The sequence below is a fragment of the Dendrobates tinctorius genome, unplaced genomic scaffold (genome assembly GCF_039654945.1).
Source record: "Dendrobates tinctorius isolate UK_male_01 unplaced genomic scaffold, ASM3965494v1 ptg000022l, whole genome shotgun sequence".
Classification (NCBI taxonomy): domain Eukaryota; kingdom Metazoa; phylum Chordata; class Amphibia; order Anura; family Dendrobatidae; genus Dendrobates; species Dendrobates tinctorius.
The window spans coordinates 94,992,414-95,016,861 of record NW_027361690.1 but is presented as its reverse complement, the minus strand read 5'-3'; the positions used below and the strand labels follow the sequence as shown (position 1 = coordinate 95,016,861).

Here is a 24,448-nt window from a genome sequence, read left to right as displayed (position 1 = left end):
TGTGGGAAAAAAAAAAAAGGCTGGAGTATTCATTTGTGTAAAAAATACTGTTGCGTTCACACTACATTCACAACATTTAGACCCTGACGGTAGATACGCCATTATTAATTGCTCCATAAATGGATCTAAGTATACTATCGCAACCGTTTACGCCCCCAACTCTGGTCAGATCAGCTTTTTGCGGAGGTTTCTTTCCAAGCTTTCATCCGTTAAAGAGGGTAAGCAAATAATCTGCGGGGATTTTAACATGGTAATGTCCAGCACTCTGGATTGCTCCAATACTGCTGTGAGGAGGAAGGAGATGAGCACAATAATTTCAGAAAGGCATCTCCATGATATATGGAGATGCCAACATGCAAATGAGAGGGACTACACATTCTTCTCGCCTCGGTTCACCTCTTACAGCAGATTGGACTACTTTCTGGTTGATAGCTCACTTATTATGGATTGCTCAGATTCAAAAATTGGACTTATAGCTTGGTCGGACCACTCCCCCATATACCTGACAGTTCAGGAGCAAAACCGCGCGCCTGTTTTTACCCGGTGGTGCATGAATGACTCCCTCCTAGCCTGTAGACAAATCTCTGAGGAGTTGCAGGCCGACCTCGCAGAGTTTTTTAACTTTAATGACAACAAGGAGGTGACAGAGGAAACGCTATGGTCTGCACACAAGGACTATATTAGGGGGTCATTCATCAAAATTGCCACTAGGGAGAAGAGGAGGCGTCAGGCAACTTTCAAAGCTCTACTGTCCCACATAGTACTTTTGGAAGCCCACAATAAATCTGCCCCAAACTTGTTGACATCTGACGAACTCAGGAAACTAAGAACACAGCTCCGCCAAGTGTTGATGGCAGACTATGAGAAAAACTTAAGATCCCTCAAACAGCGGTACTATATGATGGGTGACAGGGCGGGTGCCTTACTAGCCAGGAGGGTTAAAAAACGAGAAATGCAAAATAAAATTGAATACCTCGTGACGGGTTCTAATGCCACAATACGCAACCCAACGGAAATAGCCAACGCATTCGCTGACTTTTACCAGTCTCTCTACAACCTTAAAAATGACCCCACTGCCCCAAAGCCTACCCAAACGGCAATTAATTCCTTCTTAAACAATATTAATCTTCCTCGGTTATCTGCAGTACAGCTGGAGCAACTAAATTCCCCTTTTTCTCTGGAGGAGGTTCGCCAGGCGGTGACCACAGCCAAAAGAAATTCAGCTCCAGGCCCAGACGGCCTCACTAGCTCCTATTATAGGCAATTCACTGAAACCCTGTCTCCTTTCCTCCTGAGACTTTTCTCCTCGGCGAGCCACAGCAGATATTTCACCAAATAATCTAGAGGCCATTATAGCTACCCTGCCAAAACCTGGAAAACCCCCTATTTCGCCAGGAAACTTCAGGCCAATATCCCTCCTAAACTGCGACTTAAAATTGTACGCCAAAATAATCTCAGCTAGAATACATAAAGTTCTTCCATCACTGATTTCCCCGGATCAAGTGGGGTTTGTGGCGGGGAGGCAGGCGAAGGATGGGACGAGACGTATGCTGGATCTGATTGCGGTGGCTGAGGGGAGGAAAATCCCCAGTGTATTCCTGTCCCTGGACGCAGAGAAGGCGTTCGACAGGGTGCACTGGGGATATCTGAAATCTGTTCTGGCCAAGTTTGGTTTCAAAGGCCCCATACTTAATGCCATAATGGCGCTGTACTCTAACCCTAACGCCAAAGTTCTGGCATCCGGATTTATATCTCGGAGTTTTGAATTAACCAATGGGACACGACAGGGGTGTCCGCTCTCCCCTATCATCTATGCCCTTGCTATAGAGCCTCTGGCGCAGACTATCCGTGAATGCCCTCGGATCTCGGGGATTCGAGTGGGGAGTATAAATCATGTGATCAGTCTATATGCAGATGATGTGATTTTATCTTGCACTAATGTAGAGGTGTCCCTACAACACGTAATGGAGATCCTGTCCTCCTTCGCTCAAGTCTCGTATTACAAGCTTAATATTACCAAGTCCTTAATTTTTCCGCTCTTCTTGCCAGCCTCTACCAGGGCCACTCTTTCTCATCTTTACCGTTTCAAATGGGAAGACGAGGGAATCCCCTACCTGGGTATTATACTGGCCCCGCTACACTCCGTGATCCGGAAAAATCTGCTAACCCTGCACACCTCATTGGATAAAGAACTTACTCGCCTTTCTCTTCTCCCGCTCTCTTGGGTGGCGAGAATGCAGACTTTTAAAATGATCTGTCTCCCAAAAATTATCTACTTACTTCGGTGCCTGCCCCTAACAATTCCGCAACGGTATCTCACCAAAATTCATTCGCTAATGAGTAAATTTATATGGGCTGGGAAAAAACCTAGAATAGCCCTGAGATGTATGCATGCCCCGTTCAGTGGTGGAGGAATGGGTATTCCTAATATTCTAACATATCACAGAGCTGCTATCCTGGAACCGGCTCGAGATTGGTGGAAGAATGATTCAGACTTGAGATGGTTACAGATTGAGTACACCTGGGCACAGGCCCACTCCCCTAAACAATTCATAGACTCCCTGCTCCTAACCCCTTCGCCCCCCGGCGATCTTCTACCCACCACAGCAGCTCTAAAGAAAGCTTGGTCCTTATGGAGCAAGCCAGTGTCACAGGCTCTAGGTCCCAGCCTTCCCCTTAGATCGCTGGAAGCCTTCATTCCGAATTTGAATCTTGCCGCCTGGACACGTGGAGGTCCAATTACCCTAGCAAATCTCTATAGAGAAGGCGTCCTACTCCCGTACTCAGAAATGTGTGTTAAATTTAACCTCCCCCGACACAGTTTATTCCAGTTTTTTCAAATACGTCACTTCCTTCAGTCCGCTCCTCACCTACCGGTTCCCACAACAGCCGACCACGCCGCAATTAAAAAATTCTTTCAAAATAGCAAAATTAAAGGCCTTTCATACATCCATAACCTGCTAAACTCCCCGGAACCGGACAAACAATTGCCGTATATGCTCAAATGGGAAAAAGATCTAGCCTCTCAGCTTCCGTTGCAAGAATGGTTCGCGGCCTCAAAATGGATCCACAAATTCTCTTCATGTCTCAATCACATAGAGCAATTAAAAAAGGTTCATCTGCGGTGGTACAACTCCCCTACTAAACTGGCTTCTTTTTCCCCACATATGTCACCTTTGTGCTGGAGGGGCTGCAACCACAGGGGGACCTTGTGTCATATGTGGTGGTTTTGCCCTAAGTTATCTAACTTCTGGCAGGGGGTGTTCAATCTAATCCATGAGGTTACTAGTCTCCGTCTTTCCCCAAACCCAACCTTAGCGGTGCTACACATTGGCCTAGATGGGATCCCGGATCTTTTAAAAAACATCATTTCTCACATTCTCATAGCCGGCAGGTACTGTGTGGCATACAAGTGGAGGTCGGTGTGCCCCCCTACAAAAACAGAACTAACTGAGAGGATCAACCTACACTGGCAATACGAAACCAACTTGACCCCCAATCTAGAGAAGAGAACGGTGAGACTTAAACAATGGCATCCGTGGGCCACTTCCCTTTATGCAACGGCCCTCCCCCAGATACAGACACCTACACCATAAATAAATTGATTGTGCCTAAGAATGCCATGCATGTAGAGCTGCTTCCCTTCCCCCTCTCCCCCCCCTCTCCCCGCTCCTATGTTCAAGTTGTTGTTGGAAGGGGTATTTAATGTCCCAGATTGATATCCTAATAATGGCTCGAGGTTATTCCACCTCTTGCTACGCATTGCTCCTGTTCTTGATGTTTTTGTATGAGAAGTTTGTATTTTTTCTGAAAACTCAATAAAACCTTTATGATTAAAAAGAAGTATACTATATAATATAGTTAGGATCTACCATCAGTTTCAATACTAGACACTGGACAGGTGGAATAATTTTTCTTTGGAAAAAAAAATTAGACGCCACTGTTCTCATTATCATTCATGACTGTTACTTTTGTTGTCCTGAATTCTGACTATCTGTAGGAGATAGGTCAATAAAAATATAATGTTCTCTCTATTTTCTTCTTTAAAAAACCCCCCTGAGAAAATCAGATTGAAGCTGGATTCACATGTAATGCTTTGGATCAGTTTTTTTTGCTGGCAATGTTTAGGTCACACGTGCCTTGGACTTTGTAGGTAAATATTCAAAAATCCAGCAACTAATAACAAACTAGTCCAAATGTCTACAGTCCATCAATGCTACTACCTGACACCGAGCAGGTGATATAAAATTTGTAAATCCGGCGCTGCAGATTGGTGTGGGGAAGAGGCCGCAGATTTTATCCACCTGATGTGTTAGTGTCTTCCTATTGCAGACTTTTGGAAAGAGGTTCTAGCTATCCTCATGGAGATCATACAGCCCCCAGTACCAATCTGCCCTAATATGTGTGTTAAATATTAATTATGGTTATTCATTTTTACTCTCAAGTCTGTATTGGTTCATTGCTTCACCCTCATGGAAGGTTTAGCTGACATTTCATGTGTTATTTTTGTACACTTAGGTCAAGGTAGAGCCACATATACTGAAACAGCACAGAAAGAGGACTTAAAAATCCTCCAATAATAGAAAAGAGCAAAAAGGTTTACCCGTCCAGGCCTCCAGACACATTTTTTTAATGTGTTTTTTGCACTTTTTATTCAGGGTGCAGTTGGGCCCATTTGGTCTTGTAAACTGCGGTGTCTGTTCACATGGCATGCATTTTGATAGCGCTGGGCAGCCCGCCTGAGCTAATAGAAGGGTGTCACTACTAGGCTGGCCTGGATGCTGTGCATGGCCACAGTGTGAACAGCGCCGCATACAAGTTTTTTATTGTGCATCAACATACCAGGCAGCCGCCCCCTCCATGTATTGGTAGGCTGTGAGCGGTTGTTTCATCGGTATTCTTGCACCTGTGTTGCCATCTTAATTATATAGAATCATAGAATCGTAGAGTTGCAAGGGACCTCCTGGGCCATCTGGTCCAACCCCCTGCTCAAAGCAGGATTCGCTAAATCATCCCAGTCAGATGTCTGTCCAGCCTCTGTTTGAAGACTTCCATTGAAGGAGAACTCACCACTTCTCGTGGCAGCTTGTTCCACTCATTGATCACTCTAACTGTCAAAAAGTTTTTTCCAATATCTAATCTGTGTCTCCTCCCATTCAGTTTCATCCCATTGCTTCTAGTCTTTCCTTGTGCAAATGAGAATAAAGATGATCCTTCTACAATGTGACAGCCCTTGAGATATTTGTAGACAGCTATTAAGTCTCCTCTCAGTCTTCTCTTTTGCAAACTAAACAATCCCAAATCCTGCAACCTATGGGTCCACTGCATCCTGTGCATTTGTCTGGAGGCCTGGACGGGTAATCCTTTTTGCTCTTTTGCTGTTTTCTAGAGCCACATATAGAAACAAGTTTTATGTGAGACATATATGTATAAACCATGTGACACATGAGGGGGTCGCTCTGCTCTTCACTCATTTCATTCATCAGAAGTATCTACATGCCGCAGCTGAGATGTGCTCCTCTTCGATTAAGGCCTGACACACATGCTCCTATTTAGTCGTGATATAGACCAGGGTTCCCCAACTCCAGTCCTCAAGGCCCACCAGCCGGTCATGTTTTCAGGATTTCTCTTGTATTGTACAGGTGATGCAATTATCACCTGGGCCATACTAAGGAAATCCTGAAAACATGACCTGTTGGTGGGCCTTGAGGACTGGAGTTGGGGAACCCTGATTTAGACAGACGCAAACTACCATTTAGAATCCACGAAAAGATGGATGATCTTCAACTAATGAGTTAATTATGGTCCACTTTACAATCTCTTTGTAACTACTTCATACATTTTATATTTTGATGCAATGATTATTTTTGGTGGATAATCCAGTAAACCACTATTTTTTATGAGAGTTATCATGACATTTTCTTTGGAGTATCGCATCTGGTAAGAAGTCCTGAATCAATAAAAATACAAAATAAGCATATTTAACGGTGTGTTTATTAGGAATCCTTGATTAGGAGACCTGGCCTCGCACTCTTCTCAGGGAAACACTTTTTTTTAACTTGTAAGCTATTGCCATGAGATGGATTTAAAGTCCCCCACAGATTTCACACTGGGTCAATATGGTAAATGCTGTAGCTTCCTATGAGAGGGTGGTATATAAAAACGGGCTTTGTCCTCAAAATTTTGATAAGGTACAGAAGCCTTGGTTTGATTCTTCTTTGACTCACATTAGTCCTCAGATGACAAGGAGTATTCATTCTCTCATGATAAAATATGCGATTTTTGGTGTCTGACGTTTGTATTTTTTGATTTGTGACATTTTTTCCCCAAAACACAGTATGCTCAGCACTTGGCATTTTCTTAGCCTTTTTTTTTTCACAGCTCTTGAAGCATGCCAGAAAAAAAAACATTACACATAAAGCAAAATGCTCATGAAAAATAGGTATGGAAAATGCTGTAAGGTCACTGCGTTTCTTACAAGCATTAAAAAAAGCACACAAAAATCTGCATGAGAGAGGCTTAAATGGCTATAAAATATATATTTTTTTCTTCAGTGGCTGCTTTGCAGAAATCTTCATGTTTTCCTGTCCTTAGACTAAATAAAAAAAAATGCCATCACAGGCCAGAAATGAGTCATGGAAGAATTTTCTCTCTAATCCTAAAGGAGAGATACACCCGATAAACAGTTTGTATGTAACAGTTTACAGAACATTTCTTAGTTTGTTCACTACCTGTCATTGGCACCATAAATAATAACAGCACATCACTATTACACACCAAAATCAATCCCCGACATCACAGATCGGGGGGCTACTCTGAAATAGCTTAGTCTATGGAGGTATTATAGATGCTTTTGGAGTGCAGTATGTGACATCTCCCCTTGTAGTGCAACTGGATATTTCTTTAGAGGTGTGCACCTTCACCCTTCCCTACCAGACCCTGCCAATAACAGCACTAGTAGTCTAGCAGCCCGAGCTGTGAATAGCAGTGTATGGCAGGGAGATGTAAGAGATCACACCTACAGATAAGACTCTAAAGAAACGCTCAGTTGCACTACAAGCAGAGATTTCACAAACTGCGCTCCAAAAGCAACACGTGAATATCTCTGCAATGGAGGAACACAGAGCAAAAAGGAAAAGAGCGGCAGAATCAGGGAAGCTAAGGGATTTTTACAAGTTATTTAACTTAGTTAATGAACAAGTGACAAGTCCTCTTTAACACAGAAATGTTAAGTCAAGTCCTCTTTAAGAAAGCTTATCGAGGCAGCTTAGTTTACATAACCCAGTTATTAGACAGGAGAACCTCATTCAGGACCTAATGAATAAGCTGAAATGAGTGGCTACAACGAGGGTATTTATCTATGGAGGACCTGGCATATCCAGACAGACAGACCCCTAATTTCAATGACCACCATGCAATGCTTCATTCCCTCTGTAGGTGTAAAGAACACTCGGTGCCATGTATATGTGTCATAACAATGACCTCTAACCAGTTGTGAGTTTTGCAATAAACACTAAAAACTATGTCATAAATGGAAAAGAAAAAGAAAAATAATAGGGTGCACTAATCTTGGTCACACCAGAAAAAATAAAAGAAAAAAATGTTATATACTAGGCTAGGACCCCGTAAGGAACGGTCTATTAGTGAGTCACATCATGGCCTTAATATCCTGGGAACAGCTCACATGGCTGGGAGAATAAATCTTATATCACAGATCTAATTCTCCATAATTGTGTGCAGATGTTCAGGGCTATAGTCCTGTGTCTGGGATCATATTTTCTATTACTTAGAATTACATTTGTGACCAATGAACTGAAATCCTTCATTTCCCATCATTCTGAGAATCAAAAACCACTTCCTCTGGAGAATGAATCTCATGTCTCAGAATTCTACATCTATGGTATACATAGATTATGTTCGGTCACACTGTGTGGCCTCTGAACCAACTCTTAGTGATGCTCTGATGGTAACATTTTTTATTATATACGGTATATTTTTAGGGTCCCTTTATATTAATGCATCGGCTTGTTCATTTTAATATTTATGGATTTTATTGTGCGTAGAATCGTAGATACTGCACTTTTTGTGGTCACAACTATTGATAACGGCGATAACTATAGAAAAAAAGGACATGGAGCACACATTCAAAAAGCATACATTGATCTAATTATGACTTAAGAGAGAAAAGACACCACATATAGATGACCACTCCTAATTAATATATACAGTGGGTATGGAAAGTATTCAGACCCCTTTAGATTTTTCACTCTTTGTTTCATAGTAGCCATTTGGTAAATTCAAAAAAGTTCATTTTTTTCCCATTAATGTACACTCTGCACCCCATCTTGACTGACAAAAACAGAAGTGTAGAACATTTTGCAAATTTATTAAAAAAGAAAAACTGAAATATCACATGGTCATAAGTATTCAGACCCTTTGCTCAGACACTCATATTTAAGTCACATGGTGTCCATTTCCTTGTGATCCTCCTTGAGATGGTTCTACTCAAGTCCAGCTGTGTTTAATTAAACTGATAGGACTTGATTTGTAAAGGCTCACACCTGTCTATATAAGACCTCACAGCTCACAGTGCATGTCAGACCAAATGAGAATCATGAGGGCAAAGGAACTGGCCAAGGAGCTCAGAGACAGAATTGTGGCAAGGGACAGATCTTGCCAAGGTTACAAAAGAATTTCTGCAGTACTCAAGGTTCCTAAGAACACACTGGCCTCTACAATCCTTAAATGCAAGAAGTTTGGGACCACCAGAAGTATTCCTAGACCTGGCCATCCAGCCAAACTGAGCAATCATCTGAGAAGAGACTTGGTGAAAGGTAAAGAACCCCAAGATTACTGTGGCTGAGCTCCACAGATGCAGTAGGGAGATGGGAGAAAGTTCCACAAAGTCAACGATCACTGCAGCCCTCCACTAGTCGGGCCTTTATGGCAGAGAGGCCCGATGGAAGCCTCTCCTCAGAGCCAGACATATGAAAGCCCGCATAGTTTGCTAAAAAAACACATGAAGGACTCCCAGACTATGAGAAATAAGATTCTCTGGTCTGATGAGATGAAGATAGAACTTTTTGATGATAATTCTAAATGGTAAGTGTGAAGAAAACCAGGCACTGCTCATCACCTGCCCAATACAATCCCAACAGTGAAACATGGTGGTGGCAGCATCATGCTATGGGGGTGTTTTTCAGCTGTAGGGACACGACGAGTGGTTGCAATTGAAGGAAACATGAATGCAACCAAGTACAGAGATATCCTGGATGAAAACCTCTTCCAGAGTGCTCTGGACCTCAGACTTGGCCGAAGGTTCACCTTCCAACAAGACAATGACCCTAAGCACACAGCTAAAATAACAAAGGAGTGGCTTCAGAACAACTCTGTTACCATTCTTGACTGGCCCTGCCAGAGCCCTGACCTAAACCCAACTGAGCATCTCTGGAGAGACGTGAAAATGGCTGTCCACCAATGTTCACCATCCAACCTGATGGAACTGGAGAGGATCTGCAAGGAAGAATGGCAGAGAATCCCCAAATCCAGGTGTGAAAAAAATGTTGCATCATTCCCAAGAAGACTCATGGCTGTACTAGCTCAAAAGGATGCTTCTACTCAATACTGAGCAAAGGGTCTGAATACTTATGACCATGTGATATTTCAGTTTTTCTTTTTTAATAAATTTGCAAAAATTTCTACATCACTGTTTTTTTTCAGTCTAGATGGGGTGCAGAGTGTACATTAATGAGAAAAAATAAACTATTTTGAATTTACCAAATGGCTGCAAAGAAACAAAGAGTGAAAAATTTAAAGGGGTCTGAATACTTTCCGTACCCACTGTAAGCCATTATCTACCTTCTCCACAGGATGTAGCGGCGCTTCCTTCCCTCAAGCTACTGATTGGTTCTGCACCCTCTACTTATTTCTTTTCTAAGTACATTAATCTAATGACACAAGACACAAATTTACAAAACTGAACATGAGGTTCTTAGTTTAAGATTCTGATCAGTCTGTGTAAAACCCACCACCCAGTCATGGCGAACCTCTCAGTGAGTCCCTAATCTAAAAGGGGCAGCAGCATACGCCAACCACCACCAAAGTGACAACGCACCAGCATGGGGAGTGTCCCAGTACCCCACAGCACCCATGCTGTAGGGTAAAAGGCCCCATGACTCCAGGCCACATCACCCCACTGATGCAGCACCTCAGCAATGGCCACAACACAGCACCAACACCAATAGTGGTGCAAAAGATATGGGATCACCACCCCCTTCAAATACAGTTTTAAAACTATATTACAATATACGGTTTCCTACCACACTCCAAAAACATACTGATTTGGGAATATAGGGACAGTGATGATGATGTATGTAGGGGCAGCACGGTGGCTCAGTGGTTAGCGCTGCAGCCTTGCAGTGCTGGGGTCCTGGGTTCGAATCCCACCAAGGACAACATCTGCAAGGAGTTTGTATGTTCTCCCCGTGTTTGCTTGGGTTTCCTCCGGGTACTCTGGTTTCCTCCCACATTCCAAAGACACACTGATAGGGAATTTAGATTGTGAGCCCCATCGGGGACAGTGATGAAATGTGTGCAAACTGTAAAGCGCTGCGGAATATGTTAGCGCTATATAAAAATAAAGATTATTATTATGTATGTAAAGCGCTGTGGAATTAATGGCACTATATAAGTGGGCATAATAAATAGAATACTGTAGCAGAGCAACTTACGATCCACAAACTGTGCTCCCCTATCATCTGACAATTTTTAATAAACAGCAGACATTCAGGAGATCTACACGTGTCATAGGTGTGATATAGCATTGTATGGCAGCTTTCACTACTGAACAGTGTGAAGACCACCACAGAGTTTATAGCTGGACCCAGTGTTCTCTAGATACATTTTTTTTCTTTGATGTCCTGGAACGTGCTGACAATTAAGGGCAAAAAAATTCTACGATTGCTTTCTATTAACTAAAGAAGGGTTTAAAGTATATGGCGGAAAAGCATCTGCTGTGAGAATCAGACAGTCCACTTGATGGAGGGTGTATTGCCAACATCTGGTTTTTCCCTGTTATCAAATACAGCTTCAGGGCTCAATGTGAAGACTGCATCCTCTCCAGTCATTTTTAGACTTTCTGCCATCCGAACATCTGCAAAGGCTCATTTCTTGTCTAATGCAAGATATAATACTACTTCTTCTGCGAGAAGGTCAGTAGGTCCGTATGATTCAGAGAAATCAAAGATCTATTGTGTTCTGGTCTCCTGCATCTATTAACAAGAATGAAACTCCCCCGTTCTCAGACTTCTCCGGATGATCATGCTGGGCTACATGTTCTCTGATGACATGATTCTGATGTTCCATGTCAGTTGCTGTCACAATGCTGCTCGTCCAGAGATAATTCTACATCTGTCATGTTTCATGAGACACTTTGTAAGTGTCCCGTATTGGAGGGGGGTCACTGACATTACAGGCGTAATTTTGCCCTAACTCAGGAAAAACTAGACAGTTTAATGTGAAGAAAACATTGAGAGGGATTATCCATGAAAAATATTGTTCAAAACACAATAGGAGCATGTGAAAATAAGTGTATGAGCAATATACATTAAAAACAGTGTGCGCTTTTCTAACTACACTACATGTTCATCTGCGCGGCCGGTAAGGTCCACCTTCAGCAGTCAACACATAAGCTCAAAAGCTTCTCAGCTTTGTCTATGTGCAGTAATTTGACATTTTTGACATTATGGAGGACGATACTATGTGGTAGAGAGGAGAAATCTACAACATGTTAAGTAGGTGTAACAAGTTGGAACAAGAGAAATGAGAAAACCATAGCTGAGGTTGCGTGTGGGGGACTATGTTCTCTGTAGGTCAGGGGAGGAAGACAGCGAGGATTCAGCTGCTACCTGATCACATGGGATAAATTGGAAGAAGTGAGTAAAAAGGATAAAAGAGGTCAAAACTAGTTCCAAAACCAACTCCCTCGAGAACTACAAGTTGTGAGTCAAACCTTGCCTTTGTGAAGGTGTCAATGATCCACAATGGCTATTTCTGCATTCACCTCTTTCACTAACTGCATCACAATGACTTTTTCTGGTACTAGGAGGGAATTCTTGTCACCAATTACACCTTAAAAGTATTACCCTCAGACTCCAGCCACAAGAATGTCTGAGCGAGCATGGCATCCCCACCCACTGTGTTCTTATATGGGTTACAGTGGCATGTAAAAGTTTGGGCACCCCTGGTCAAAATTACTGTTATTGTGAACAATTAAGCATGTTAAAGATGAAATGATCTCTAAAAGGCCTAAAAGGAAAATGGTCCAATGCAAAAGTTTGGGTACCCTGCCAGGTTAGTAGTATCACAGCTTGTAAACTCTTTTTTTGCAGCCAGTCAAGAGTCGTTCAATTCTTGCTTGAGGGATTTTCATCCATTCTTCCTTGGCAAATTCTTCCAGTTCTGTGAGATTCCCTAGGCCGTCTTGTATTCTCTGCTATTTTGAGGTGTATTCTCTGCTATTTTGAGGTTTAGCCATAGATTTTCAATGATGTTCAGATCAGAGGACTGTGAGAGCCATTGTAAAACCTTCAGCTTGCGCCTTTTGAGGTCATCTATTGCAGTTTTTGATGCGTGTTTAGGATCATTATCCATTTATAGAAGCCATCCTCTTTTCAACTTTCACTTTTTGCAGATGGTGTTATGTTTGTGTGGCGCCCCTGAGGCTCAGTCGCCACAGAGGTACTGCACCTTCTCCTAAGGTGTGGTGCCCCACCATCCAGGTAAGTTGGAGGCTCCTGACCACGCTCCAACACTCGCACCCAACACAATAGAGTAGTTCAGCAAATCCACATTGCGGCTCCTTGCTTAGAGAGAAGCAGAGCACCTTTGGTGGTTCCCTGCTTGTAACACTAAACGTGCTGGGAGGTGGGTGGAGTTGAGAATACACATAAGAACGGGAAGGTTTTAGGATTGAGTTCAGTAAGTCAGTCAGTCAGTCAGACGGGGACTCTGAGAGAGGAAGCCACTCGGAGAGGAGTGGGGATCCCTGGAAGAGGGATGGAGGAAGGAGTGCTGCAGCTGCCTCAGTGATCTGAGCCAGCTGGCATGGGAAAGGAAAGACGGAGAAAGACATTGAACCGAAGCCTGAGCTTCCATAGGAGGGAAAGACAAGTACGGAACGTGGGAGTGAAAGGGAACACAGAGGACGTGGGTTAGAGGAAGAACCCTGCCTAGAAGTTCTAAGCGCAAGGCCGGGGCCCGGTCCCCGAGGTTGTATGGACACTAATGGTTCTGCAGCAGACACCGGTGGAGTAGTGGGCTGTAAATGCACTACTCCCATCTAAGACTTGGGGGCACAACAACAATTTGGATAGAGAGCCGGGACTCAGCAGTAGAGAGCCCCCGAAGCAGGCTACAGCTGTCTGCCGTACAAGTAGAGTTCTTGGGAACATTTGTCAGGAGGAACTCCAGTTTAACTCAGTACTAGGAGATCTTCACACTTAAAGGTGCTATAGAGGAGACGTTCAGAAAAGGCACATAAGTTGGCGGAGTGTTGGAAGGGAGCATTCCATCTTGCCTGGAGGTTGACTGAGTCCCTGACCTGGAAGACACGGCACAGAAGCGGGCACTACAGCCTGTGAGTAAAGCTTTGGAACTACATGCCCTGGTGTCCTCCATTCCTTCTTGCATCCGTCTGCCTGGCACTGCTACATCCCCTGCGCCAAACACTACACCATCTAAGTGTCTCTTCACCTATCCTGCCCTGGGACAACAGCCCTGCCTGTGGAGGGCTATAACATCATTGCTGCACCACACCATCTGTCCCGGAGGATCTGTCTGCAGCGTCGGCTTAACACTTCCCTTGCCGAACACCACAGGTGACGTCACGAACTATTCCATTAACTACATTCCACCATTCACATCTTCCTATTACTTGGGAGCCCAGGGCCATGGTCCGGGTCACTGCTGCTGTGACACATCCCACTGACACCGGCCCGGTACCGAGTACCCCACAGCCCTGGGAGGGCGACCCAACTGCATCAAGAATTTGTTGAAATTTCATTGAAGCCATTATTCCACAAGTGGCTACACCATTTCCTACAGTATTCTTTGATTTAGATCCAGAGGTGTAACTTGAATTTCCTGGGCCCCAATGTAAAATCCATAAAAGGAATAAATAACCATTATTACTAACACAATCTATTGTCTTTCATTCTTTGATTTTATTTTGTCTTGATGGAATGAATAAAAGATGAACGTTTAATCTATCTGTGATCCTTGGACATAGCTTTGGAAATAGTAGTAACATATTTGTTTTGTTTGTATAGAAAGAATATGCCTCTACCCTCATAAAACTTAAGAGAACCTATTGAATTTCTCAATTTACCTTGCAATGTTTTAGTAATTGCTGTCTTCTAAAACTTGGAAATACAGAAACTTTCCATTTTGCTTTCTAGGTCCAAAACCTATTGATTTCTAAATTAATGCGCCAACTGATACTGCGATCCATAATTAAAATAACATATGTTCTCAAGACTAAGGAACAATGCAAATAACAGGCCAAGCGGCAAGAGCTCGCCATCAACAGATGAACATAGAGATGGCTAGCTAACAAGCGCCAACTACTTTACTAATGGGTCAGTATTATAAACTTATAACATAAATTCATGCTCTATTGTGTCCAGAGGCAAAATGAATCAAACTCTTGTATGAAACTACGATCTGTTAAGAATACCCCAGGGATGAAGATTAGCTGATCTGTGCCTCTCATCTGCAGGACCAGGCACAGTCACAACCAAATGAATGGTATTGGGCCTGAGTGGTCTAGAATATTTGACTACATTATTTTCTGACAAGTGCTCCCACCTGCAGGAACCACCAGGTTCCAGCTGACACTAGCAACACAAATCAGAAGTATGACCATCAGCTGATCGGTGCCTCTCTTCTGCACCACCAGGCACAGTCACAATTAAAATGAATGGAGCTGCGCCGAAGTAGGTAAGAAAAGGGACACAGCTTCCTAGACCACCACACCCCTTAATTCAAATGACTGACAAGACAGCTGTGAGTAGAACCCCCTTAGGCCACATATTGATGACCTATCCTAAGGATAGACCATAAATATCACCATCTTAGAAAGCAACTTTAAAATTGATGCCTATGCAGGGAATTTAAGTGTCCTGTATCAGAAAAATAGTGAATGGACCGCAATAAAAAAAAATTGTAAGAAATTAATCGTACAGAATTACAGATCTGATCATGCTGATTTCCTTGAAAAATAAAAACCCCATGTATCATGATTACTGATTAAAGAATTATTCACAGATTCTTAGATTGGAAAAATTGAGTAAAATTACTATATACAGCAAATGATAAAAAAAACTGTATTTAATGCAATTTCTCAAAATAAAGTGGTTCCACAGTGGAGATTATTTTGAAACAAAGAATCCTCTAGATCAGGGTTCCCCAACTCCAGTCCTCAAGGCCCACCAACAGATCATGTTTTCAGGATTTCCTTAGTATTGCTCAGGTGATAATTGCTTCACCTGTGCAATACAAAGGAAATCCTGAAAACATGACCTGTTGGTGGGCCTTGAGGACTGGAGTTGGGGAACCCTGCTCTAAAGACAACTTTCCAACCAGCAAAATTAAAGTCTGCTGGCCAGTACGTAGCAGTAAAAGGAAAACTCTTTGATATCATGGAAGCAAAAGTCAGCTAAATTTTCATTGTCAGAATTGAATTCAGGAGGTCAAAATCATTAATGAATGGCTCATTTGATTACTGAAACTGACAACTATTGAAAATATGTAGAACAGTGTAATTTGAGGGCACCACGACATAAGTGATTCCAGCGATGTATTACTGGACTCTGTTTTGCTGTTTCAATACACTCAGTGTTTTATCAGCAGGAGATTATCACTACAGGACAACTGGCCTCATGCCTCCTGGTCCAACCGCACCCCCAGCACTGATTAGCAGCTTTCTGTCACTATACAATGTACACAGAGAGCTGTGGTGTGGACGGGATTATACACAGCCTCAACATCTGAGCTCTTCTAGATCTGCAACAGAGAAAACTGACTCTACCTTAACTGCTGCACCCAGTATACTAAGTGACACATCGCTGGAATCAGGGTCTCTGTTCCTACATCGTTCTGCTATCAGATTACATGTGTCCTTACCCTAGATAATTCCCAAAGTAATTCTCAATATTTTGACCACAACTCCAACTCTCTTTAACAAAACTAACACTATCAGGGGCCACTGATATTGACACTGGTGTTCACATACGATGGATTGCTGCAGTGCCGCTCTGCACTCTGTACGCCAGCTCCACAGCTTCTTGTACAGGCTGACCATGAACTCCACGATCCCCAGGCTCCATCCACAGCAGATAGGTGTTGTCCAACTGGGATACAATCACCACCAAAGCACCACTGCAAAGCGGACAGAAAAAAAAAAACGTATCAAAAACAGTCGCCTCAGCATCTGCCAACCTCACGTTAACCCCATCATAACTGAACAATTTTATATTTTTGCACTTTGTTTTTTTTTTGTTTTTTTAAACTCCTCTTTTTTCATGATCCTTAACTTATTTTATGCAAAACCAGTTGCAGTTTTCAGTGACTCCAATTAATGTTACCATACCATGTACTGAAAAACGAAAAATAAATTAAATAAAATTAAAAGTGGGTTGAAATGCTGAAAAAAATTTAAAAAAAAACATACACACTTCCATCAGTTAAACAGTTAAACAGCAGCTGTCGTCTGTATAACCTACATACAGTTTAGATTATAGTCTATTTCATTTTTAATTTTTTTGCAGTATAACAACTTATACAATTGTATAAGAAATGATTGGATATCACAATACATTTGCTCTACAGAATGCACATAGTTCTATGGTACGCACCTTCTGCAAAAAAATGTTTCATTCTCCTGTTTTGGGAAGATGTGGTCAAACAAATGTTTAGTCCAGGATTTATATAACCTCTAAATATACTAGTAATTTCCAACCTCATGTGACATCTAAAAATTATCCCATGTGTACTGTGAGGGTGACAGCTCTGGTGGCTGCTGTCTAAGGCTTCTTTTACACTTCCCGTGATTTTTGCGGCCCGTTTTTGCTGGCCGTATTGCTGTAATTTTCATGGTCTGCCGCAAAATCGGGCCGCAAAAATCTTTTTAGGATCGCCATTTTTTATGTTTTAAAAAGTTGGCTGAAAAAAATGGCGTTCCGCAAATACGGTGTGCCACAAAAACAAGCTTCCATTGTTTTCGCGACACCATTGATTTAAATGGGGCTGTGTACGTAAGCCGTGAAAAATACAGCCCTCACGGCAATATGGAGCACAATGCTCTGACAAATTTTTGCCGGACATTTTTGCGGCCCCATAGAAATCTATTGGGGCCGCAAAAAAAAAGCCTGAAAAAATATGGCAAGTGTAAAAGAACCCTAACGGGCAGAGGCATAACTATAAGGCTGTGGTCACACCACCATATTTTCTGTCATCCGAGATAATCGGGCCGATTATGCTAATTACAAAGATTTTGATAGAGTTTCATCAGTATTTGAACATAATGTGATCCAATTTTCTCGGATGTGGACATGATGGAAAAAAAATTTCTCCATTTTGTCACTCGATTAACATTCAATGTTTTCCATGGACTCATTGACTTGCATGGCTGAATGGGATCAAGTATCAGATTGAAATTGAAATTTTTTTTTGAGGGACAGTCTCTGTCCAAGGAAAAAGATCAGACGTGCTGCCCCATGGAATTGCTATCTGATGTTTTGTTGGATTGCACTTGGACCGAAAATGCGGTCGTCTTCATGAGCCCTAAGGCCTGCAGAGGTTGTGGCCAACCAGTCCCTGGAGCTTGAGGAAACCCAAAAGGTCTCTCTGAGGAGACATAAACTATAAATGAAAAGTAATACATGGAGTACTCTGTAACGAATGTTGCAACGGGGCCCAAGAGCTTTAAAAGACACCTCCTCTGCTGGTGAACCCTAAGCAGGTTCCAAGAATGTTCCACCAAGCCCTAGCTAGGAATCACTCTTAGGCTGTGTGCCCACGTTGCGTTATTGTAAGCATTTCCGCAGCGTTTGAGCCGGATCAGACGCTGCAGAAACGCTTAAAAGAAGATTCCCATTAAACTTAATGCTTTTTTGGCTTTTTGTGCCAATGCATGCATTTTTAAACACTTAGAAAACGCTTAGCGGCTGAAAACGCAGCATGCTCATTATTTTCTGCATAGCCGTGCATTTTTAGCCATTTCCAATGTTCCCAGAAACCGCGCGGAAAAAAATGCATCAAAAACGCGCTGTTTTTGTGCAAAAATTGCGCAAAAAAAGCGCGGAAATAAAACACGCAGTTTCTGGGAAGGAATCCGGTTTTCTGAGTGTTTATAAACGCTAATGTGGGCACATAGCCTTACAGGGTAAAGTCTCCCTGCTCTCTACACATTCTCAGCTCTATGAAATATTCTGAACCCAATGTCCGATTTCATGAGTCCACTTTATACCTTATTATCTCCACAGGTGGTTCCATCCACGGCAGCATCTAGTTTCGAGTGACACGTTGTTCCCACAGAGCACCAGAGTGAGTTACACACGTTCTGTAACAGTGGCACATAAACGATAAGCATGAAAAGACCATTGAAAGACAATTATACTGTAATTGCTGGATGTATTTAGATCCAACTACATCAGAACCACTTCCTGATGAAGTAGGTAATATTCATGAAATGTATAATTGAGAGTTCATTAAATTATTGTTATATACCCAAATCAGCATTTTTGCTGACTATGGACAACTAACTTACATCAATGTCTTTGCAGAAGGTCGAAGCAGATCCATATTGTAAGCGGCACTGATGACCAACATCATACAGGACCCCTGGGGGCACAGAAGGGAAATCCAGCAACTCTTTACTAGGTGGATCATCCAAGCAAAGACCCCATCCACGACTACAGAAACAAAGTCAGATACAGAAAATATTACAGAAGACATAAATAGAGGACATCTTATTTAGTACTGTAGACCTCTTGATCTAATATAGCTAGAGGGTTATTCCACCCTGGTTTTCAATTACCTCTAACAGGTCAAAATGCACCTACCAAAGCTACATAACATGCGCAATCTTAAAGTGATTTTCCGGCTAGGGGTTCTGGAGGACTCATGTTTAGATCAATGCTATAAGAAAACCTAAAGCCCCACGTATACATTAGATCAATGTTTAAACTAATGGATGATTGTGAATTAATGATACCTTCAATGAAATTTAACTCCTCCACACCAACAGCACCACAAAAGGAAAGAACACTGCCACCATGTTTGGCTGTAGGCACCATGAGAAAGGGAGAAAGTTCAACCTAATCCATTGCCAGTACCACCAAAAAAATCTGTACAGCAAAAATGCATTAAAATCCGCAAGCGTTTTTACCTGCGTTTTCTGCCAAGAGATGCGGATTCTCTGCAGAAAATTCCACAGGCTAATCTGCAACGTGTGCACATACCCTAAGAATGGAGAACAGAAAGACGAGAACTGTCTGAGGACTTGAGAACCAAAATTGTTTAAAAATATTAACAATCGCAAGGTTACAAGTCCATCTCCAGAGATCTTGATGTTCCTTTGCCCATGGTGCACAACATAATCAAGAAGTTTACAACCTATGGCACTGTAGGCAATCTCCCTGGACGTAAAGAAAAATTGATGAAAAGTTGCAACGCAGGATAGTCCAGATGGTGGATAACCAGAAAAAATCAAGTTTCAAAGAAATTTGAGCTGTCCTGCAGGCTCAGGGTGCATAAAAGTCAGTGTGAGCTATCTGTCAACATTTGAATGAAATGAAAAGCTTTGGCAGGAGACCCATGAGGACCCCACTGCTGGCACAGAGACATAAAAAAGCTAGACTGCAGCTTGCCAAAATGTATGAGTAAGCCATCTGTCTTGTGGACAGATGAGGCCAAAATAAAGCGTTTTGTTAAAGCACATCATTCTGCTGTTTACCAAAAACGGAATGACGGCTACAAAGAAAAGAGCACAGTACCTACAGTCAAATATGGTGACGGTTCAAAGATGTTTGGAGTTGTTTTGCTGCCTCTGGTACTGGGTGTGTTGATTGTGTGCAAGGCATCATGAAATTTTAAGACTGCGAAAGGATATTGGGTCGCAATGTAGTTCCCAGTGTATGAAAGCTGGGTTTGCGTGCAAGGTCATTGGTCTTCCAGCAGGAAAATAACTCCAAACATACTTCAAGAAGTACCCAGAAATGGATGGAAACAAAGCACTGGACAGATATGAAGTGGCCAGCAATGAGTTCATATCCCATTGAACACCTGTGGAGATATCTTAAAACTGCTGTTGGGTGAAGACACCCTTCAAATATGATGAATATAGACTTGGCACACACACGTGGATCCCAATGCAAATAGTGATTTAATAAGGTACAGTACATACAGTGACGTTTCAGTCTATATGACCTTCTTCAATGTACTGGAAATAAAAAAGTGGACATAAGTATAAAATAAATAAAGTATATACAAAAGTTGTACAACATATGATTGAATCTGGGTATAGAATATACATTACATATGCAAAAAACATACACAGCACTATGGCTGGTGGCATAATATATGAAACACAGAGTGGAAACAATCTAAAGTACAGGAGGCAATTTTAGGAGAGAGGCACATACCCCTAAAAAGCACTGTGGTTTCCTATTGTTAGGGCAAGAAAAGGATTCTAAGGGGAAAAAGAAAAAGATGGTGGCGTCATGACAGGTGAGCCGCAGTATATTGGTGGTGTGGAGAGATGTGAAATGCCTACATACCGTAGCTTAGATAAAGAGGCAGCCTGGGGCCGATTTGCTGTAAATATAACATAATTGCCATTACCAGCGGTAGAAAGAGGTGGACTCCTATCAACAGAAGTAAAAGTGTCTGGTATATCTTACCCTTTATAAGTGCGCGGCGCAAGAGACAGTATGGACACGGCGTCCGCAAGTCACGTGTGCTGAATGGAGTGGAGCCGGCGGTATATTTATATGTGGGGAAGATGGCGGCTGGGCGGAAGTGCGTCACCGGTATTGGTCCGGCGTGCGCTCCAGCGTCGCCATGGTGCGTTCCACCAGCAGGAAGATGCTGGCAGGGAAAGGAGTGTGTGTTCCGCCTCCATAGGAGGATGTAGGAGAATCCACGTGTGTGTGCCAAGTCTACAGTGGGGCAAAAAAGTATTTAGTCAGTCAGCAATAGTGCAAGTTCCACCACTTAAAAAGATTAGAGGCGTCTGTAATTTACATCATAGGTAGACCTCAGCTATGGGAGACAAACTGAGAAAAAAAAATCCAGAAAATCACATTGTCTGGTTTTTTTTTTTCATTTTATTTGCATATTATGGTGGAAAATAAGTATTTGGTCAGAAACAAAATTTCATCTCAATACTTTGTGATATATCCTTTGTTGGCAATGACAGAGGTCAAACGTTTTCTGTAAGTCTTCACAAGGTTGCCACACACTGTTGTTGGTATGTTGGCCCATTCCTCCATGCAGATCTCCTCTAGAGCAGTGATGTTTTTGGCTTTTCGCTTGGCAACACGGACTTTCAACTCCCTCCAAAGGTTTTCTATAGGGTTGAGATCTGGAGACTGGCTAGGCCACTCCAGGACCTTGAAATGCTTCTTACGAAGCCACTCCTTCGTTGCCCTGGCGGTGTGCTTTGGATCATTGTCATGTTGAAAGACCCAGCCACGTTTCATCTTCAATGCCCTTGCTGATGGAAGGAGGTTTGCACTCAAAATCTCACGATACATGGCCCCATTCATTCTTTCATGTACCCGGATCAGTCGTCCTGGCCCCTATGCAGAGAAACAGCCCCAAAGCATGATGTTTCCACCACCATGCTTTACAGTAGGTATGGTGTTTGATGGATGCAACTCAGTATTCTTTTTCCTCCAAACACGACAAGTTGTGTTTCTACCAAACAGTTCCAGTTTGGTTTCATCAGACCATAGGACATTCTCCCAAAACTCCTCTGGATCATACAAATGCTCTCTAGCAAACTTCAGATGGGCCCGGACATGTACAGGCTTAAGCAGTGGGACACGTCTGGCACTGCAGGATCTGAGTCCATGGTGGCGTAGTGTGTTACTTATGGTAGGCCTTGTTACATTGGTCCCAGCTCTCTGCAGTTCATTCACTAGGTCCCCCCGCGTGGTTCTGGGATTTTTGCTCACCGTTCTTGTGATCATTCTGACCCCACGGGGTGGGATTTTGCGTGGAGCACCAGATCGAGGGAGATTATCAGTGGTCTTGTATGTCTTCCATTTTCTAATTATTGCTCCCACAGTTGATTTCTTCACTCCAAGCTGGTTGGCTATTGCAGATTCAGTCTTCCCAGCCTGGTGCAGGGCTACAATTTTGTTTCTGGTGTCCTTTGACAGCTCTTTGGTCTTCACCATAGTGGAGTTTGGAGTCAGACTGTTTGAGGGTGTGCACAGGTGTCTTTTTATACTGATAACAAGTTTAAACAGGTGCCATTACTACAAGTAATGAGTGGAGGAAAGAGGAGACTCTTAAAGAAGAAGTTACAGGTCTGTGAGAGCCAGAAATCTTGATTGCTTGTTTCTGACCAAATACTTATTTTCCACCATAATATGCAAATAAAATGAAAAAAAAACAGACAATGTGATTTTCTGGATTTTTTTTTCTCAGTTTGTCTCCCATAGTTGAGGTCTACCTATGATGTAAATTACAGACGCCTCTCATCTTTTTAAGTGGTGGAACTTGCACTATTGCTGACTGACTAAATACTTTTTTGCCCCACTGTATATTCAGTATTGTCACGGATTGGGGATCCTACCTGTGCACCACAATTATAGAGTTGTGCCATTGTCTTTTTCTTACCATTCAAATATGAGACCTGGAGCAGTTTTCAAAAGAAGGGTATATACAGCTCTGGCAAAAATTAAAAGACCACTGCAAAATTTTCAGTTTGTCTGATTTTTCTCTTTATTGGTATATTTTTGAGTAAAATGTAAATTGCTCTTTTATTCTATAAATTACTGACTACATGTCTTTGAATTTCCAAGCACTAACCTTTGTATTTATTTTCAGAAAATGAGAAATGGTCAAAATAACAAAAAAATGCAGTGCTTTCAGACCTTAAATAATGCTAAGAAAACAAGTTCATAATCATTTAGAAACAACAATACTAATGTTTTAACGCAGGAAGAGTTCAGAAATCAATATTTTGTGGAATAACCATGATTTGTAATCACAGCTTTCATGCGTCTTGGCATGCTTTCCACCAGTCTTCACACTGACCTTATGCCACTCCTGGTACAAAAATGTAAGCAGTTCTTCTTTGTTTTATGGCTTGTAACTATACATCTTCCTCTTGATTACATTCCAGAGGTTTTCAATGGGGTTCAGGTCTAGAGATTGGGCTGGCCATGACAGGGATTTGTTGTGGTGGTCCTTCATCCACACATTGATTGACCTAGCAGTATGGCATGGCACATTGTCCTGCTGAAAAAAACAGTCCTCAGAGTTGGGGAACATTCCCTGAGCAGAAGGAATCAACTGTTTTTCCAGGATAACCTTGTATGCAGCTTGATTCATACGTCCTTCACAAAGATTAACCTGCCCAATTCCAGCCTTGCTGAAGCATCTCCAGATCATCACGATTCTCCACCAAATTTCACGGTGGGTGCAAGACACTGTAACTTGTATGCCTCTCCAGGTCTCCGTCTAACCATTAGATGACCAGGTGTTGGACAAAGCTGAAAATTAGACGACTCATCAGAGAAGATTACCTTACTCTAGTCCTCTATGGTCCAATCCTTACGGTCTTTGGCAAACTTCATCCTGGCTCTCCTTTGCTTCTCATTGAGGAAAGGCTTTTTTCTAGCTTTACATGGCTTGAGCCCTACCTCTAGGAGCCTGTTACGAACTGTTCTTGCCATGCACTTCACCCCAGCTGCCATTTGCCATTCCTTTTGTAAGTCACTTGATGTCATCCTGCAGTTGCTGAGTGACGTTCAAATAAGATGACGGTCATCCCGGTCAATGAACAGTCATTTTCGCCCTCTGCCAGTCTGTAGCTTTGTTGTCCCCAATGTCTGCTGATTGACCTTGTTGTAGTGGACTGCGGTCTTAGAAATTTTAAGGATGGAGGCAACATGACGCTCACTGTATCCCTCTGCTAGCAAAGCCAGAATTGAGCCCTTCTTTTCCTCACTCAAGGCTTTTCAACTCCTTTGGCATGGTTAAAAGTAATTTTTTTCATTCCTATTACTTTTGGGATATTACTAAGACTTGTTTTGCCATCCAGCTTTTCCTATTGCAAGAGGATTGTAAACACCACAGCAGGGTTTTTTTATACAGTCCTTCGATAAATAAGATTTGGTTCAGGTGATCACCTAATCAGAAGCACATTAAGTAG

General features: G+C 42.4%; 1 protein-coding gene across 4 annotated transcripts in view; it reads right to left on the bottom strand.

Moving 5' to 3' along the window:
* The window catches only part of ADAMTS7 (ADAM metallopeptidase with thrombospondin type 1 motif 7), a 100,822-nt gene that overhangs the window by 49,024 nt on the left and 27,350 nt on the right, over nucleotides 1-24,448 (bottom strand). For all 4 annotated transcript variants that reach the window (XM_073568987.1, XM_073568985.1, XM_073568986.1 and 1 more), the window contains exons 9-11: nucleotides 18,827-18,971; nucleotides 18,527-18,619; nucleotides 16,292-16,437 (exon numbers count right to left, since the gene is read on the bottom strand). In XM_073568987.1, coding sequence (XP_073425088.1) covers nucleotides 16,292-16,437; nucleotides 18,527-18,619; nucleotides 18,827-18,971 — 384 coding nt within the window. The remainder of the gene's footprint in view (nucleotides 1-16,291; nucleotides 16,438-18,526; nucleotides 18,620-18,826; nucleotides 18,972-24,448) is intronic.